We start from the raw sequence: 18923 nt of genomic DNA on the forward strand, positions 1-18923 counted from the left end.
GTCCTTAAGGATCTTAATGGTCTCCATGGTTCCACAAGGCCCCACAGTGTCCTGGTGGTCTATTGGTTCCATGAAGCCTGGCTGTGTCCAATGGCCCCTTGGTTCCATTGGGGCCCAGTACTGCAACAATGATTCCCTTGGTTCCACAAGTTCCCATAGTGTCACAATGGCCCCTTCCTTCCATGAGGTCCCATAGTGTCACAATGGTCTCCATGATTCCATGGGGCCTTGCAATGCCACAATGCTCTCCATGGATCCACGGTGTCCTGCAGGATCACACTGGTCCTTTGGCTCCACGAGGCCCTGAAATGCAGCAATGGCCTCTGGGTTCCACAAAGCCCTGCTGCTTCACACTGGCCCCTTGGGACCATGCGGCCCAACAGAGCCACAATGATGTCCTTGGTTCCACGAGGCCCCACAGTGTCACAATGGTCCCTTGGGACCATGTGGCCCAGCAAAGCCACAATGATGTTCTTGGTTCCACGAGGCCCTACAGTGTCACAGTGGTCCCTTGGATCCATGGTACCCTGCAGGGTCACAATATCCTCTGCATTTCAGAAGACCCCAAAGTGTCCCAATGGTCTCCAGGGTTCCTCAAGACTACACAGTGTAACAATGGCCCCATGGATCCATGGTACTCACAGTGTCACAATGATCCCCTTGGTTCCACAAGTTCCTACAGTGTAACAAAGCCCTTTGGCTCCACAGCACCCCGCAGTGTCACAATGGTCTCCATAGGAAGGAAACAAGCAAGTGCAGTGGTGCAAGGTCAGATGAGAGGCAGTCACCAGAAGCCAAGGCTTGCTAGACTTGACTGTATTGGTAGATTATTTTGGAGAGTAACCCTTGAATATATGGAATTTTAGAGGCGGAATCCTAATTACAGCCATGGGTGCCTAGACAAGAAAGACAGTTCCTTCCCACAGAAATAAAAGCACAGAGTCCCAGTGCTTCATGGTCAGATGGGAAGTGGCCCTTGACATGCCAAATTCAGTGGGACCTCTCAGACAGACCCCAGGAGGCCAAACCAGGCAGACCTCTTCCATGTTCCATGGACTTCATGGGTCCTAACACTGTCACAATGGTCTCCTTGATTCCTTGAGGTCTGGCAATGTCACAATGGCTTCTTGGTTTCATCAGCCCCAACAGAGTCACAAGGGTCCATTGGCCCCACGCAGCCCCGCTGTGAAACAATCGCTCCTTGTTTATATTTTAAATCAATCACAATCAAACCACAGTTTGATCACTGATCCTTGCTTCCATAGGGCCCATGATTTGCACAATGGTCTCCTTGATTCCATGATTCCTGGATTCCAGAGTCTCACCATCATTTCCTTGGATCTCCATTGTCACAACTGACCCATGGCTCCATGAGGTTCCGTAGTGTCACCGTGGTGGCTGTCAGAGGCTGGATGAGATCCATGTCCCGAGACACCTTGGGATGCTCGGAATGCCCGTGTGGGGCCAGGGCCGGGTCAGGCCTTGGTTTGTGGTGGGACAGAGCCCCGCCCCCAGCCCTGGCCTGGCAAAGCTGCCAATCACACAGCAGGGGGCGGTGCTAACCCAGCTCTGATTGGCCCAGCTGTCAATCAATCAATCAATCAATCAATCACACAGCAGCAGCTGGTGCTACCCTGGCTCTGACTGGACAAGCAACTGGCAGTCCCACCCCAGGGGCGGGCCCAGGAAGACCCAGGGGGTTAAAAGCCAGAGCTCGAGGCCAGCCCAGGGTCTGGATCCTGCCTTCTCCTGGGGTTCCTCTGTTGGTGATGCTGGAACCCCAGCAGTTGGTACCTATGTGCGTGTCTTTCTATGGATCTTCTGTCTTTCTGTTGTTCTCTATTTCTTCTCCTTCTAATCCTACTTACCTGGAATGTTTTTGGGTAACTTCACATGTTAAGGGTTAAAAGATTTTAGGTTAAATGTGTGGGAATCCAGGGCACAGGGAATATTTCTCTGTCTGCTCTGAGGGATCCTGACCCCCAGAGAAACACTGCATTTAACCTTTGCCCATGGAGAGGACTTCCAGGACTTTGAGACAGATTAGAATTTTCCAAGGTGTGAAATAGGTAATAGAGAGTAGCATACTACGTCCCTTGGGTGAGAAATTTAGGTTTTGGGGTTTTTAATACGGTGTAGATAGGAAGCAAGTTGCAGGAATTGGGGTGTAGTCCCGGTCTTCTTCTTCATCTACTCCATTTTCTGCAGTGTTGGTGGCACAGGGTGATTGGTAAAGGAAAGCACAGTGCAGACGTTATGTGGACAGTCAAGGGATGAATTATTGGTAGATAAGTAGAAATAATGTATGTTTTAAGAATTAATTGGATGAGAAAACTTTAAAAGACCTTGAAACCATTCATTTTAGTACCATTTTGAGGTGTTTTCCCAGCATGTTGAGCCTGGTGTGGACAGCAATGCAAAACTTTAGATAAGATAACAATAAACAAGAAGCTGAAGACTGAGAAAGTGCCATGCATCTCCTTTTACCTGGCACAGAACTGCTACAGAGGGTTTCCCCCATCCAGGGAGCCCCCAGAAAGGCCCAACAAAAAACAAACCTCAATGACTGGTGCCCCAAAAATGTTTGTAATAAGTTGGCTTTTTTCCATAAAGTCTTTTACTCAATGGTGTTGTCTTAATTGGCCAATCATGTGAAATGTGTTGATTAATTGACCTTTGCAAACCAAGATATAAAAGAAGAGGACTGAAAAAACAGGTGGCTTTTAGCCCTTAGCCTTCTGATCTGAGTCTGTGTCATCTCTGATTCAACGGTGACATTTGAGGATCTGTGGGGGGTATTTGGGATCCTTTCTGCACCTCGTGAACCAACAGGAACTTCTCTAATAGACTTAGCCTGAAGCTCCCACTGTGCCCATGACAGGAGCCCCTGTGAGTGTCTGGGACATCCCGGCTCTTTGGCAGCCTGGGGACTCCTGGGATGTCACCGTGGAGCCCCCGTGAGTGCCTGTGACAGATCGGTGCCTTTGCAGCCCAAGGTGCCCTGGGATGTCACCATGGAATGGCTGTGACTGCCTCCTACCACAGGGCTCTTTACCATCCCCAGAAAGGCCTGGGAGGTCTCCATGGAGCCCCTGTCTCTGCGTGTGACATTCCAGCTGTGGAAAACCCTGGAGACTCTTGGAAAGTCCCCATGGAGCCCCTCTGAGGGCCTGTGACAAATCTGCTCCTTAGCAGGCAACCATCCCCAGCCCCCTGTTGCTATGGTCAGTTTCCATGGCAAACATCACCAGCCACCCTGTTGCTATGCTCAGTTTCCATGGCAAACATCACCACCCCTCTGTAGCTATGGTCAGTTTCCATGGAAACCATCCCCAGCCCCCTGTTGCTCTGGTCAGTTTCCATGGCAACCATCCCAGCCCCCTGTTGCTATGGTCAGTTTCCATGGCAACCCTAGCCCCCTGTTGCTATGCTCAGTTTCCATGGCAACCATCCCCAGCCCCCTGTTGCTATGGTCAGTTTCCATGGCAACCATCACCAGCCCCCTGTTGCTATCCTCAGTCCCTTGGCAGCTCCATGGAGACCCCATGCCAGGGGTGGTTGCCATGGACACCAGCTCAGCCTGCAGCCAGAGCCCGTTGCCATGGCAACCATTGGCAGCCCCATCCCCAGGCTCATGGGATCCCAGAACCACAGAATTGGCAGAGCTGGGAGGGACCCATCAGGATCCTCCAGTCCAACTGCTGGCCCTGCACAGGACACCCCAACAACGCCAGCCTGGGCCTGGTAGCGCTGGCCAAACGCTGCTGCAGCTCAGAGAGCCCTGGAGCTGGGACCCTTCCCTGGGGAGCCTGGCCAGGGCCCCAGCAGCCTCTGGGCAAAAACCTTTTCCTGACATCCAACCTGAGCCTGCCCCGACTCAGCTGCAGCCCTTCCCTCCACTCCTGTCCCTGGGCACCAGAGGGAAGAGGTTCCCACAGCCCCAGCCAGGGACCCGCTCCCAAGGCTGCTGCCATGGCCACCAGGGCTGGCACCAGCTGGGATGCTCGGTTTCCATGGGCCGGGCTTCAGGAATGGGATTCCCCAATTTCCTGCTCCCGCTAAAACTGCGCTGCCCTCGCTGCCCTCCCTCCTCCCATGGGAAGCACAAAAGGCAAAGATCCCAGGCTGGGATAAGAACAATTTATTGGGAACAGCAACCAGATAAGGAACAAACAGAGCAGAAACAATATTGATAACAGAAGGGAAAAATAAAACCATTTACAAGGAAAATAAAACCACAGTTCACTGGGTCTGCCTGGCCACAATTCCCCTGTCTGGAAAGGGCACCCTTCTCCTCAGGGAGAGAGAGAGAGAGAGAGAGTCCCTTTCCTGCTCCTGGAAATGTTCTGGGGTGGGAGTGAATGTAATGACAGGGCCATGGCCAGACCCTCATGTTTTTCAATGCCACATCATGTCATTGGCAGGGGTAGGAAAAGGGACAGGTGTCTTCCTCACATGGATCACAGGGAACATGGATCACGGGGGCTCTTCCCAATGTGGGTTCTCCCATGAGGGATGAAGATGGAGCGGTGCATGAAGCTGTGCCTGCAATCGAGGCATTTGCAGGGCTTCATTACTGGTGACTCCGTTGGTGTCTTTTCAAATGAGAGCTGGTGGTGAAGCTCTTCCCACACTGGGAACACTCGTAGGGCCTCTCCCCAGTGTGGATGCGCTGGTGGGTGATGAGGGTGGAGTTGTGCTTGAAGCCCTTCCCGCAGTCGGGACAGAGGAAGGGCCTCTCCTGGATGTGAATGCGCTCATGCAGGAGGAGATTGGAGCTGCTCTGAAACCTCTTCCCACACTGGGAACACTCGTAGGGCCTCTCCCCAGTGTGGACACGCATGTGGGTGATAAGGTGAGAGGTTTGCTTGAATCCCTTCCCGCAGTCAGGGCAGAGGAAGGGCCTCTCATCAGTGTGAATTCGCTGGTGCTGGAGGAGATGGGAGCTTCTCTGAAACCTCTTCTGACACTGGGGACACTCGTAGGGCCTCTCCCCACTGTGGATGCGTTGGTGGATGATGAGGGCAGAGCTGCAGCTGAAGCCCTTCCCACACTCCCCACACTCATAGGGCCATTCCCCAGTGTGGATGTGCTGGTGCCTGATCAGGTAGTTACTCTTGCTGAAGCTCTTCCCACACTCCAAGCACTTGTGGGGCTTCTCCCCATTGTGAAGCTCCCCATGGACCACCAGCTCTGATCTCTGGCTGAAGCTCTGTCCACCTTCCTGGCTCAGGGTGGGTCTTTCCTCCTCAGAGCACCCTGGGCTGGGTTTTGAGCCCCTCCTCCTGTGGGATCTCTGGGACTTTTCCTTTATGTTGGAATTTTGCACCGTGGAGCCACTTAAAATGGCCTCTTCCACATGGTTCTGCTGTGGGAATTTGTCCTCCCTGGTCTCCATTCTCAGCTTCTTCCCTGGGGGTGGAAGGGCAAGGAGAGGATGGGATTTGTCTCCGTGCCAGAGGGAAGGGGAAGGAGATCCCCCCAGTGCATCCCTGGCAGGACGGGGTTGGCAGCAGGGTTGTCCTGCAGCCGGGGGCTGTGCTGGGCTGGGAGATGGAGCAGGAGAGAGGGGGAAAGGGGCACTGACTTCCTCCTCACCTGCATGGGTGTCCCAGGGCTCTTTCGTCATTCTCACAGCCTCCTCCTCTGTTGAGTCAAGGTTTGAGAATGGGACATCCTGTTTCGGGAACCAAACAAAGGGTGCACACATTGTCTTTTGTTCTGGTTTGAAGGCAAACCTGGAGGAGAATCTAAGTCAGATATACAATTTAATAAGAAAATTAAGATCAAGGCAATGATACAGAAACACTGCCTTAAACTGACAGAGTCAGGATATAACCTGACACCCTGTTGCTGGTCAGGGTGGTGGCAGCAGTCCCATTAAATGGTGGCTGCAGTCCTGTTGGAGTGATGAACGTGATTCTGTCCAAGCAGTGATCCTGCAGAAGGGTCTGGTCTTCCTCTGAAGGTCCAGTGGTGGTTCTGGAGCTCTTGTCCTCTGGGAATCCAGTAGGCAAGCTGCTCCTGGTGTTGCAAGGCTCAGCTTATATCCAGGTAGGAATGCTTGGATCCTGCCCCTGGGCGGAGCATCCAACAATGGGATGTTGGAATTTGATCAGTCCTGCAGTGACACTCAATGGCCCATTCACAGAAGATATCTCCCCTGGAGGGCATTATCAGGGCTGAGTCATGGAAGAGATCAAGAACACTGCCCCACCTGTTTATAGCAGTTGATGAAGATGGGGATTGAAAACATGCATTGGGTTCCATCTTACACTGCAACCTGAAACAGTGGGGGAATCCCTGCTCAGGGGGTGAACACCACCCCCCTTACCCACACTGGCTCAGGTGTAAAACCCCCACCCTGGGAAAGCCACACACACAGGGGACAATGTCACACTTGCCCTGCCCCAGGGTAGGTCTCTGTCCCTGTCACTCCCTTGCTCTCCCCCCTTTTCTCTTTCTTTCCATCTCTCTCTCTCTACCTCACATTTACTGTTCAATAAAATCCAGGATTTGGTCTTGTTAGCGCCTTAATTTGGACAGAGGCATCTCTCTGAAAATTTTCTTAACCAGATTGCAAAATTCTTTTGGCACAGTGAGTTCAGGGCACTGTTCTTTGACCCCAGGTGCCTTTGACAACAGCATGGTTCCCTCTTCTGAGGAGGTTGTGGTTCTCTCTGGAAGAACTCTTGGAAACTCTGATGCAGCTTCCTCTGAGCGACCTATGGCAGAACTGGTGAGAAAAATGGCTGTTGTGGGCCTGGAGTGTAAAGAAAATATTTTGTTGTCCTTCCTTGAAAAGTTTGTTAAAATCACTGGAGGAAAGCGAGCAAATGCTACCAGTGACACTGACAAGGTTCATTCACCCCATGGTGTAAAACACAAGGCTGCCTAAAGTGCTACAAGAAGGCCAGCTCAAGTAGCTAAATTCCCAAATAACTCCTGAATTCCCAGGCTTGGGTTCTTTGCCAAATGTGAGAATCATTATTCTCTTCATCCCTGTCACCTTTGTGACAGCTACTAAACGCTTCCCCTTCCTTTTAATAATATCTGTATTGGGCCGAATTTGCACTTTTCTTTAATTGGAACCTGCCAGCAGCTGAGCTGAAGCTGTGCAGGAACCAATGAAACTTGGAATTGCCACAGAATTGCTTCTATTGTCAGCCGGTGCTGCGGCGGCCGTGGGGCAGAGGGGTGGGAAAGGGGGGTCCACGGTTACAGTGGAGGAAATGCCGGGGCTGGGGGCTGAGCACAGGGCTGAGCACACAGAGATGGTTTCGTTCTTGCTGAGCTCACACTGAACCAAGGCCTGTCCTGCCCCTCATTCAGCCACTCTGGGGAGGGGCTGAGGGTGTGGGGGAGGTTGGGAGGGGACACAGCAAGGACAGGAGATCCCAGCTGACCCCAGGGATACCCCAGACCATAGGACATCATGATCAGTGCATGAAGTGTGGGGAACAAGGAGGAAGGGGGGACATTTAGAGTGAGGGTTTTTGTCTTTCCAGGCAACACTTAGGCAGGATGGGGCCCTGTTTCACCAGTGGGCAGGGCCAGCAGCAAAGATACAGACACCATCTTAACTTAAGGAACAGTGTAATTTAGATAGTGCAAATTTGCAAAAAATTACAGAAGTATTAGATTGGCAAAGCAAATAATCATTAGTCAATAATTCCAAAAGAGAAGATGTTGAAATGAGTATCACACAACTGTCCATTTCTGGCTGCAAGCTCTGGAGATTCTGTCTCTGCCTTCAATCAGAGTTGCATTCCATAACAAGTCCTTGTACCAAATCCTGCTTTCCAAGGCTGGAACAGTGTCTCAGGTTTAGCTGGGTGTGTATTCAATTACCCTCTGTTAAAGGTGGGGCAATTATCATCTGTTAATTGAGCAGTTTACTTTATCTCTTCCACAAGGAATCCTCCCTCCAGGGAGATATCTTCTGTTAATGGGCCATTGAGTGTCACTGATAAAAATTCCATCATCCCATTGTGAGAAGCTCCGCCCAGAGGGAGGAGCCAAGCAATCCTACCTAGATATAATCTGAGGATGTGAACAAGAGTCTGCCTTCTCCCACAGGATTCCCAGAAGAGCAGCTGTCAGCTCCACGGGATCCCATTGGAAGACCAGGCCGATCGGCACCACCACTGGACCTTCAGAGGAAAACTGCACCCTTCTACAGGATCACTGCTCCAACAGAACCACACCTGTCACTGCAGGAGCACTGCAGCCACCATTTAACAGGAGTGCTACCAACACACTGACCCACAGGGTGTCAGGTCATATTCTGACTCTGTAAGTAATTTTTTAGTACTACTGCATTTCTATTTTTAATTTTTCCACTGAAGAACTGTTATTCCTATTCCCATAGATTTTGCTTGACAGCCTCTTATTTTGAAAATTATAATTCCAAGTGAAGGGATTAACATTTTCCATTTCAAGGGAGTCTCCTGCCTTCCTTAGAAGACACCTGTCTTTTCAAACTGACACAATGCCCTGGGACAGCCAGGCAGGTGAGGAGGAAGTCAGTGCTCCTTTCCCCCTCTCTCCTGCTCCATCTCCCAGCCTAGCACAGCCCCCGGCTGCAGGACAACCCTGCTGCCAACCCCATCCTGCCAGGGATGCTCTGGGGGGATCTCCTTCCCCTTCCCTGTGGCACGGAGGCAAATCCCATCCTCTCCTTGTCCTTTCTCCCCCAGAGAAGGAGCTGAGGATGGAGACCAGGGAGGACAAATCCCCACAGCAGAACCTCATGGAAGAGGCCATTTTTAGTGACTCCAGGGCACAGGATTCCAATGGGGAGGACAAGTCCCAGAGATTCTACAGGAAGAGGGGCTCTAAACCCATCCCAGGGTGCTCTGAGGAGGAAAGACCCACCCTGAGCCAGGAAGGTGGACAGAGCTTCAGCCACAGCTCAGAGTCGGTGGTCCATGAGCAGTTTCATGATGGGGAGAAGCCCTACAAGTGCTTGGAGTGTGGGAAGAGCTTCAGGCAGAGCAGCACCCTGATCCGCCACCAGATGATCCACACTGGGGAATGGCCCTACGAGTGTGGGCAGTGTGGGAAGGGCTTCAGCTGCAGCTCTGCCCTCATCAGGCACCAATGCATCCACACTGGGGAGAGGCCCTATGAGTGTCCCCAGTGTGGGAAGAGGTTTCGGACCAGCTCCCATCTCCTCCTGCATGAGCGGATTCACACGGATGAGAGGCCCTTCCACTGCCCCGACTGTGGGAAGGGCTTCAAGCAAAACTCCCACCTCATCACCCACCGGCGCATCCACACTGGGGAGAGGCCCTACGAGTGTTCCCAGTGTGGGAAGAGGTTTCAGACCAGCTCCCATCTCCTCCTGCATGAGCGGATTCACACCCAGGAGAGGCCCTTCCGCTGCCCCAACTCTGGGAAGGGCTTCAAGCACAACTCCCACCTCATCAGGCACCGGCGCATCCACACTGGGGAGAGGCCCTACGAGTGTTCCCAGTGTGGGAAGAGCTTCACCCAGAGCTCTAACTTGACCAGACACCAATGGAATCACCAGTAAGGGAAGCCTTGCAAATGCCCCAAGTGCAGGAAGAACTTCGTGCACTACTCCAGTTTCATCCCCTATGGGAGGACCCACGTTGGTCAGAGCCCTGGTGACCCACATTCCTGGTGATCCATGTTGGAAAGACACTGGGCTGGTTGTTCCTTTCTTTTGGCCTTAATTTTCTTTGGATTAATCTTCATCCCTCAAAAACAGAGAAAATTGGGTTCAAAATCAATAAATTCATCAAAGGCATCTAAAGCCTCACTTTTTACTTGTGTTTCAGAGGAATCTGGGATTCAGGGAAATAATTGGGAGAATTTGGGAGTATTTGATTTAGTTGTCTCCCTTTCTTGGCACTCAAAGAGACAATAGGGTTTGATCTGTCACCTCAATGCCACTGAAACTACTCACTCCCACCCCAAAATTCCTCGATTCCACAGCCCCTTGGGGTGAAATGGGGTTGAAAGGGATTGGGCAAAGTGGAATGCAAATCAGGAGGGTGAGATGAGCATTGAGTGGGGCAGGATGGGTGGGATGGGTTTTGAGAGGTGTGGAATGGGGGAAGTACAGCTTGGAAGGGATGTCTTGATGTCCAGGAGGGGTTGGAAGGGTTGGGGTTGGGACTGGGGAGGTGGGCTGGGGTCGGGAATAAGACAGCCAAAGTTTGGGGATGATGAAGGGAAGGGAAGGGAAGGCCGTTATTGACTGAGTTTTTGGATATTCCATGTTCATGAAGAGATGCCGGGGTATCTCACATTTCTGAGGTGGTTTTGGGGCACTCCCCAGCTCTTGGGTGTTTCCTGAGAGCAGCTCCATGGAGCCCAATTGCCAGGGGTGGTTGCCATCGGCACAAGCTCAGGGATGTAGCCAGAGTCCATTGCCTCGGTGCTGGAGAGCAGAGAAATGATGAACGGCCCCAGACAACTCCAGTGTGTGTTTGGAGACCTGTGAGCTGACTGGGGAGAGGCCAACAGCAATGCCCTGGAGAGATGCACCTTAGACTCCGGGCATTCCCCACAGCTCAGGGTCAGGAAAGAAGCTTCCCCCATGGTGCCTCACAGCACTATGTTAATTTCTCCCAGTTCTGTCCTCCCTATTGGCCCTTTGGCTTTTCTACCTCTTTTACCCTTATATGTTCATGTTCTAGGGGGTTCTCCCTTCCCTGTCTTCCCATTGGTTTATGTCTCCACCTAGCCTTTCTTGCACTCCCTATTGGTCCCTTCCCTGTGTACCACCCCTGAGCCCTCAGACTACTGGATCCTTGATGCTCTCCTACACCCCCTCTATCCTGATTTATACCCTAGACCCTCCTTTGTCTTTGATTTTTGCCCCTGGACCTCTTCATCATTGCCTGAAATAAAACACATTAAAACTCTATGCCTGGACCCTCCTGTGTATTCACTGCTGAGCTGCTGTGTCTGTGTGTCTGTGTGTGTGTGTGTCTGTGTGTGTGTGTGTGTCTGTGTCTGTGTGTCTGTGTGTGTCTGTGTGTCTGTGTGTGTGTGTGTGTCTGTGTGTGTGTGTGTGTCTGTGTCTGTGTGTCTGTGTGTGTCTGTGTGTGTGTCTGTGTCTGTGTGTGTCTGTGTGTGTGTGTCTGTGTGTGTCTGTGTGTGTCTGTGTGTGTGTGTGTGTCTCTGTGTGTGTGTGTCTGTGCGTGTGTCAGTGTGTGTCTGTGTGTGTGTGTGTGTCTCTGTGTGTGTGTGTCTGTGCGTGTGTCAGTGTGTGTGTGTGTCTGTGTGTGTGTCTGTGTGTCTGTGTGTGTCTGTGTGTCTGTGTGTGTCTGTGTGTGTCTGTGTGTGTCTGTGTGTGTCTGTGCGTGTGTGTGTGTCTCTGTGTCTGTGTGTGTCTGTGTGTGTGTGTGTGTGTGTGTGTGTGTCTGTGTGTGTGTGTCTGTGTGTCTGTGTGTGCTGGTGCTCCTGTGGCTCCTGCCTGTTGGTGCAAGATGCTCTCAGGGAAGGTTGCATTCACCACCACCGCAGACCACAATAAGCGGAGCCCGAACAGGGACCTTTGTCTGGTACCCCTGGAGAGCATCTCCAGCATGGCTGCAATCTAAGTCGCCTTTGGGTCAGCCACGACCCTAAGGCAACCTCTGAGTTTTATCAGGGCACGCTGAGGGGAGAGACCTGCAACCCTCCCAGAGTCACGGACTGGAGGATCGCTCTCCTTGACAGACCCACCACGAGATCCTTTGTTGAGGCACTGCTGGATGAGTATGTTTCAGTCACTGTCCCCCTTTTCTTTTGTTTTCTCACTTTAAATCCTGTGGGTGGGAAGACTGCAGAATAGGCACAAAACTCATTGTTCCACAATGGGAGATATATATCCAAGTTACATTAGCCCTTGTTGCTTGGGGAATCATTTTTCAAAGGAGAATTTGAAAGCTTTTTATCATTTTCTTTTCAAATATTTTATGTTACAAGGAAATCAGTTTCACCACTTGAGATTTGGGGTATGGTCGGGATCAAGTTATTTGTTTTAAAAATGCAGGGAAATTTTAAAGTGGGGAAGTTTTATTATCTTTTTCGTTCCATTTATGTTAAAAAGCTTTATCTTCTTTTTTTGCTATTTATGATTCAGTTAAAAAAATCAGGGGAAAATTCAGGAAAAGTTTTGGGTCCCCAGTTCAAAACCCCTTCCACTTCATCCTCTCCCCATGCCCCCAAACCCTCTTCCCCACCTGAGGAGCAATCAGCAGGCAGATGTCACTATCCAGCACATGGTTGCTGCCATCTCCCTGACGCCTCCCAGTCTCCTCTCTCCCCTCACCAGGATGGCACTGGCCGTGCTGCTCTGGACCTTCCCCTCAACCTTCCTCCTGTGCCTGCATACCCTCTTTCATCTCCCCCAGTGGCCATTACCCCACAAAATGGCACCGGCAACATGGCCAGCCCTGCCATTTTGTCCCCTCCTGATCCAAGTTTTCCCACCCTCGCACCCCAAAATGGCCACTTTCCTGTTCCTGCTCCTCCATTGTTGGGCTCCTCCCCTGCAACACATTCCCCTCAACCCATTGTGTCGATGGTTGTCCCTGTGTTGGGATCCCAACCACCCTTCCCGACGCAGGCTCTGCCTTTCCCCTTGTGGTCTCCACCTTCTCCACCCCAGGCTCCACCCCTGGGGCCATGACACTTGTGGCTCCCACATCCCCGGAGCCGGAAGTGGCCATGATGGTGACCGGAAGGCAGCCATCTTGGCTGCCAGCAGCCCACGGCACGGGGCCGCACCGGTTACCCAGGAGCAGCGCTCCTCTACCAGCAGGCCCTCCTCCTCAGCAGAAGACAGTGATTCCCCAGACTCTAACACCGAGCCTGAGGAGCACTGGGCAGGGGAGTGGGAACAAGCTGCTAGGGAAGGTGACTGGGAGATGGCAGGGAGATTGCAGACCCTGGAGGCCCCTGTCCAATCCAAAAGAGGGAGGAATCCAAAGCAGGTATCCGTGCCTGATAAGAAGCGCTGCAAGGCATGCAGGGACTGAGAGAGGGGGTCCCTGTCCTACAAGAATAACGATCCTTGCCAAAAGCTGTGATGACAAGCACAAGCAGCGTGGAAAAGAATGAAAGATGTGGCGTATAGATGCAGCAATAGCCTGAAAAGGAAACAGCTCTGTACTGCCTGAACAATACAACTTCCTATCGATCTTGCATTCCAGAAAAAAGATGTTGTTTAATTAGTTCCTACCCATTCAATTATTTCAGTTGTATCCTAATCTTATGTACTATTTCCTCTTTGAGTTATTACTTTCGTACTATTATGACTTATAGCTATTGTTATGTAAGTAATGTTCCCTTATTTTGTTAGGTGCTTGCAGAAATCCATAGGGGAAGACTTTTAACTAAACAAAAAGGGGGAGTTGTGAGAGCCTGTGAGCCTACTGGGGACAGGGCAAGAGCAATGCCCTGGAGAGATGCACCTTAGGCTCCGGGCATTCCTCACAGCTCAGGGTGAGGAAAGAAACTTCCCCCATGGTGCTCGGAAGCACTATGGTAATTTCTCCTAGTTCTGTCCTCCCCATTGGCCCATTGGCCTTTCCTACCCCTATTACCTTCATATGTTCATGTTCTAGAGAGTTCTCCCTTCCCTGTCTTCCCATCAGTCTATGTCTCCACCTTTCCACTCTGGCATTCCCTATTGGTCCCTTTCCCTGTATACCACCCCTAAACCCTTAGATCCCTGATGCTCTCCTCTACCCCCTCTTTTCCTGTATTTCTACCCTAAACCCTCCCTTGCTGTTCTCTTTAACCCCTAGACCCCTGCAGTGTTAGACCCTAATAAACTGTCTTGCTTGGAAAGACAGGAGTTTGCTAAGGAAGGTAGAAGCCTCCGCTGAAATGGAGAATGTAAACCCTCCCCACCCCTCCAAATTGCTATCAATTTTAAATTAAGGGGCTCTCAGGCACAAAAATATGGGAGCAGGAAATAACAGCTCTTTAATAGGGAAGAAAAAAAAAGGATAAAATAAACAGTGCAGTACACTAGAACAAGACTGACAGAGTCAGAACCCAACCTAACACCCTGTGGGTCAGGGTGTTGGTGGCAGTCCAATTGGAAATGTGGCTGAAGCCCTCCTGCAGTGTCAGGGGTGGTTCTGTTGGAGGAAGGGGGGCCTGTAGAGAGGGAATTATTCTTCCTCTGAAGATCCAGTGGAAGAAGAGGCAGCTGCTGTTTCTCTGGGGAATCCAGTGGAGAAAGCCGTGCTGGTGTCTCAAAACTTCTGGATTCTATCTGGGTACCAATGCTTGGCTCCTCCCTCTTGGTGGAGCATCTCACAATGGGATGTTATAGTTCTTATCAGTCGTGCAGTGACATTCAATAGTCTGTTATCAGCAGATGTCCCCTCCCGAGGGAAGTGTGAATGTGGTCACTCAAAGAGACGGATAAGGCAAACTGCCCACTTGACAAAAGATAATCTGCCATACAGATGGTAATGAAATACATCTTGCATTGCAATCTTCAACACATAGAACTGGCTGAGCTGGGAGGGACCCATCAGGATCCTCCAGTCCAACTGCTGGCCCTGCACAGGACACCCCAACAATGCCAGCCTGGGCCTGGCAGTGCTGGCCAAACACTGCTGCAGCTCAGAGAGCCCTGGAGCTGGGACCCTTCCCTGGGGAGCCTGGCCAGGGCCCCAGCAGCCTCTGGGCAAAAACCTTTTCCTGACATCCAACCTGAGCCTGCCCCGACTCAGCTGCAGCCGTTCCCTCCACTCCTGTCCCTGGGCACCAGAGGGAAGAGGTTCCCGCAGCCCCAGCCAGGGACCCGCTCCCAAGGCTGCTGCCATGGCCACCAGGGCTGGCACCAGCTGGGATGCTCGGTTTCCATGGGCCGGGCTTCAGGAATGGGATTCCCCAATTTCCTGCTCCCGCTAAAACCGCGCTGCCCTCGCTGCCCTCCCGCCTGCCATGGAAAGCACAAAAGGCAAAGATCCCGGGCTGGGATAAGAACAATTAATTGGGAACAGCAATGAGATAAGGAACAAATGGAACAGAAACAATATTGAAAACAGAAGGGATAAATAAAACTGTTTACAGAGAAAACTAGCACACAACTCACTGGGTCTGCCTGGCCACAATTTCCCATGACTGGAAAGGACACCCTTCTCCTCAGGGAGAGAGAGAGAGAGAGAGAGTCCCTTTCCTGCTCCTGGCAATGTTCTGAGGTGGGAGTGAATGTAATCACATGGCCATGGCCAGACCCTCATGTTCCTCCATCCCACATCATGTCACTGGGAGGGGCAGGAAAAGGGACAGGTGTCTTCCTCACATGGATCACAGGGAACATGGATCACCGGGGCTCTTCCCAATGTGGGAACTCCAATGGAGCATGGATTTGGAGCAGTGAATGCAGCTCCTCCTGAAATGGGGGCATTTGCAGGGCTTCACTTACCCATGACTCTTTTTGGGTCTGGTCAAGTTACAGCTGAAAGTGAAGCTCTTCCCACAGTGGAGACACTCGTAGGGCCTCTCCCCAGTGTGGATGCGCCACTAGTGCCTGATGAGGTGATATTTCTGCTTGAAGCCCTTCCCACAGTCAGGGCAGAGGAAGGGCCTCTCCTCTGAGTGAATTCGCTGGTGCTGGAGGAGACTGAAGCTGGTCTGAAACCTCTTCTGACACTGGGGACACTCGTAGGGCCTCTCCCCAGTGTGGATGTGTTGGTGTTTCACAAAGGTGGATCTGCAGCTGAAGCCCTTCCCACACTCCCCACACTCATAGGGCCATTCCCCAGTGTGGATGTGCTGGTGCCTGATCAGGTGGTTACTCTTGCTGAAGCTCTTCCCACAATCCAAGCACTTGTGGGGCTTCTCCCCATTGTGAAGCTCCCCATGGACCACCAGCTCTGATCTCTGGCTGAAGCTCTGTCCACCTTCCTGGCTCAGGGTGGGTCTTTCCTCCTCAGAGCACCCTGGGCTGGGTTTTGAGCCCCTCCTCCTGTGAGATCTCTGGGACTTTTCCTTTATGTTGGAATTCTGCACTCTGGAGCCACTTAAAATGGCCTCTTCCACATGGTTCTGCCAAGGGGATTTGACTTCCCTGGTCTCCATCCTCAGCTCCTTCCCTAGGGGAGGAAGGACAAGAAGACGATGGGATTTGCCTCCATTCCACAGGGAAGGGGAAGGAGATCCCCCCAGAGCATCCCCGGCAGGGTGGGGTTGGCAGCAGGGTTGTCCTGCAGCCAGGGGCTGTGCTGGGCTGGGAGATGGAGCAGGAGAGAGGGGGAAAGGGGCACTGACTTCCTCCTCACCTGCCTGGGTGTCCCGGGGATCCTTCCTGTTTCGTGCAGCCTCCTCCTCCATCCAATCAAGATTTGGGAATGGGAAATCCTGTTTCGGGGACCAAACAAAGGCTGCACACATTGTCTTGGGGACTGGTTTGAAGGCAAACCTGGAGGAGAGTCTAAATCAGAAGTACAATTTAATAAGAAAATGAAGATCAAGGCAATGATACAGAAACACTGCCTTAAACTGACAGAGTCATGATATAACCTGAAACCCTGTTGCTGGTCAGGGTGGTGGCAGCAGTCCCATTAAATGGTGGCTGCAGTCCTGTGGGAGTGATGAACGTGATTCTGTCCAAGCAGTGATCCTGCAGAAGGGTCTGGTCTTCCTCTGGAGGTCCAGTGGTGGTTCTGGAGCTCTTGTCCTCTGGGAATCCAGCAGGCAAGCTGCTCCTGGTGTTGCAAGGCTCAGCTTATATCCAGGTAAGAATGCTTGGATCCTCCCCCTGGGCGGAGCATCCCACAATGGGATGATGGAATTTGATCAGTCCTGCAGTGACACACAATGGCCCATTCCCAGAAGATATCTCCCCTGGAGGGCGTTATCAGGGCTGAGTCATGGAAAAGATCAAGAACCCTGCCCCACCTGTTTATAGCAGTTGATGAAGATGGGGATTGAAAACAGGCATTTGGTTCCATCTTACACTGCAACCTGAAACAGTGGGGGAATCCCTGCTCAGGGGGTGAACACCACCCCCCTTACCCACACTGGCTCAGGTGTAAAACCCCCACCCCGGGAAGGCCACACACACAGGGGACAATGTCACACTTGCCCTGCCCCAGGGGAGGTCTCTGTCCCTGTCACTCCCTTGCTCTCCCCCCCTTTTCTCTTTCTTTCCATCTCACTCTCTACCTCACATTTACTGTTCAATAAAATCCACGTAGGATTTCGTCTTGTTAGCGCCTTAATTTGGACAGAGGCATCTCTCTGAAAATTTTCTTAACCAGATTGCAAAATTCTTTTGGCACAGTGAGTTCAGGGCACTGTTCTTTGACCCCAGGTGCCTTTGACAACAGCATGGTTCCCTCTTCTGAGGAGGTTGTGGTTCTCTCTGGAAGAACTCTTGGAAACTCTGATGCAGCTTCCTCTGAGCGACCTATGGCAGAACTGGTGAGAAAAATGGCTGTTGTGGGCCTGGAGTGTAAAGAAAATATTTGGTTGTCCTTCCTTGAAAAGTTTGTTAAAATCACTGGAGGAAAGTGAGCAAATACTTCCAGTGACACTGACAAGGTTCATTCACCCCATGGTGTAGAACACAAGGCTGCCTAAAGTGCTACAAGAAGGCCAGCTCAAGTAGCTAAATTCCCAAATAACTCCTGAATTCCCAGGCTTGGGTTCTTTGCCAAATGTGAGAATCATTATTCTCTTCATCCCTGTCACCTTTGTGACAGCTACTAAACACTCCCCCTTCCTTTTAATAATATCTGTATTGGGCCGAATTTGCACTTTTCTTCAATTGGAACCTGCCAGCAGCTGAGCTGAAGCTGTGCAGGAACCAATGAAACTTGGAATTGCCACAGAATTGCCAGAATTGCTTCTATTGTCAGCCAGTGCTGCGGCAGCCGTGGGGCAGAGGGGTGGGAAAGGGGGGTCCACGGTTGCAGTGGAGGAAATGCCGGGGCTGGGGGCTGAGCACAGGGCTGAGCACACAGAGATGGTTTCGTTCTTGCTGAGCTCACACTGAACCAAGGCCTGTCCTGCCCCTCATTCAGCCACTCTGGGGAGGGGCTGAGGGTGTGGGGGAGGTTGGGAGGGGACACAGCAAGGACAGGAGATCCCAGCTGACCCCAGGGATACCCCAGACCATAGGACATCATGATCAGTGCATGAAGGGTGGGGAACAAGGAGGAAGGGGGGACATTTAGAGTGAGGGTTTTTGTCTTTCCAGGCAACACTTAGGCAGGATGGGGCCCTGTTTCACCAGTGGGCAGGGCCAGCAGCAAAGATACAGACACCATCTTAACTTAAGGAACAGTGTAATTTAGATAGTGCAAATTTGCAAAAAATTACAGAAGTATTAGATTGGCAAAGCAAATAATCATTAGTCAATAATTCCAAAAGAGAAGATGTTGAAATGAGTATCACACAACTGTCCATTTCTGGCTGCAAGCTCTGGAGATTCTGTCTCTGCCTTCAATCAGAGTTGCATTCCATAACAAGTCCTTGTACCAAATCCTGCTTTCCAAGGCTGGAACAGTGTCTCAGGTTTAGCTGGGTGTGTATTCAATTACCCTCTGTTAAAGGTGGGGCAATTATCATCTGTTAATTGAGCAGTTTACTTTATCTCTTCCACAAGGAATCCTCCCTCCAGGGAGATATCTTCTGTTAATGGGCCATTGAGTGTCACTGATAAAAATTCCATCATCCCATTGTGAGAAGCTCCGCCCAGAGGGAGGAGCCAAGCAATCCTACCTAGATATAATCTGAGGATGTGAACAAGAGTCTGCCTTCTCCCACAGGATTCCCAGAAGAGCAGCTGTCAGCTCCACGGGATCCCATTGGAAGACCAGGCCGATCGGCACCACCACTGGACCTTCAGAGGAAAACTGCACCCTTCTACAGGATCACTGCTCCAACAGAACCACACCTGTCACTGCAGGAGCACTGCAGCCACCATTTAA

At 51.5% G+C, this 18923-nt stretch overlaps 1 protein-coding gene across 1 annotated transcript in view; it reads left to right on the top strand.

Annotated features, from left to right (window-relative positions):
- The window catches only part of LOC143693004 (uncharacterized), a 680702-nt gene that overhangs the window by 546053 nt on the left and 115726 nt on the right, over positions 1-18923 (top strand). Inside the window, 1 exon segment of the mRNA XM_077173088.1 lies at positions 8966-9534. Coding sequence (XP_077029203.1) covers positions 8966-9534 — 569 coding nt within the window.

This window comes from Agelaius phoeniceus, unplaced genomic scaffold (assembly GCF_051311805.1).
Source record: "Agelaius phoeniceus isolate bAgePho1 unplaced genomic scaffold, bAgePho1.hap1 Scaffold_113, whole genome shotgun sequence".
NCBI classification, from domain to species: domain Eukaryota; kingdom Metazoa; phylum Chordata; class Aves; order Passeriformes; family Icteridae; genus Agelaius; species Agelaius phoeniceus.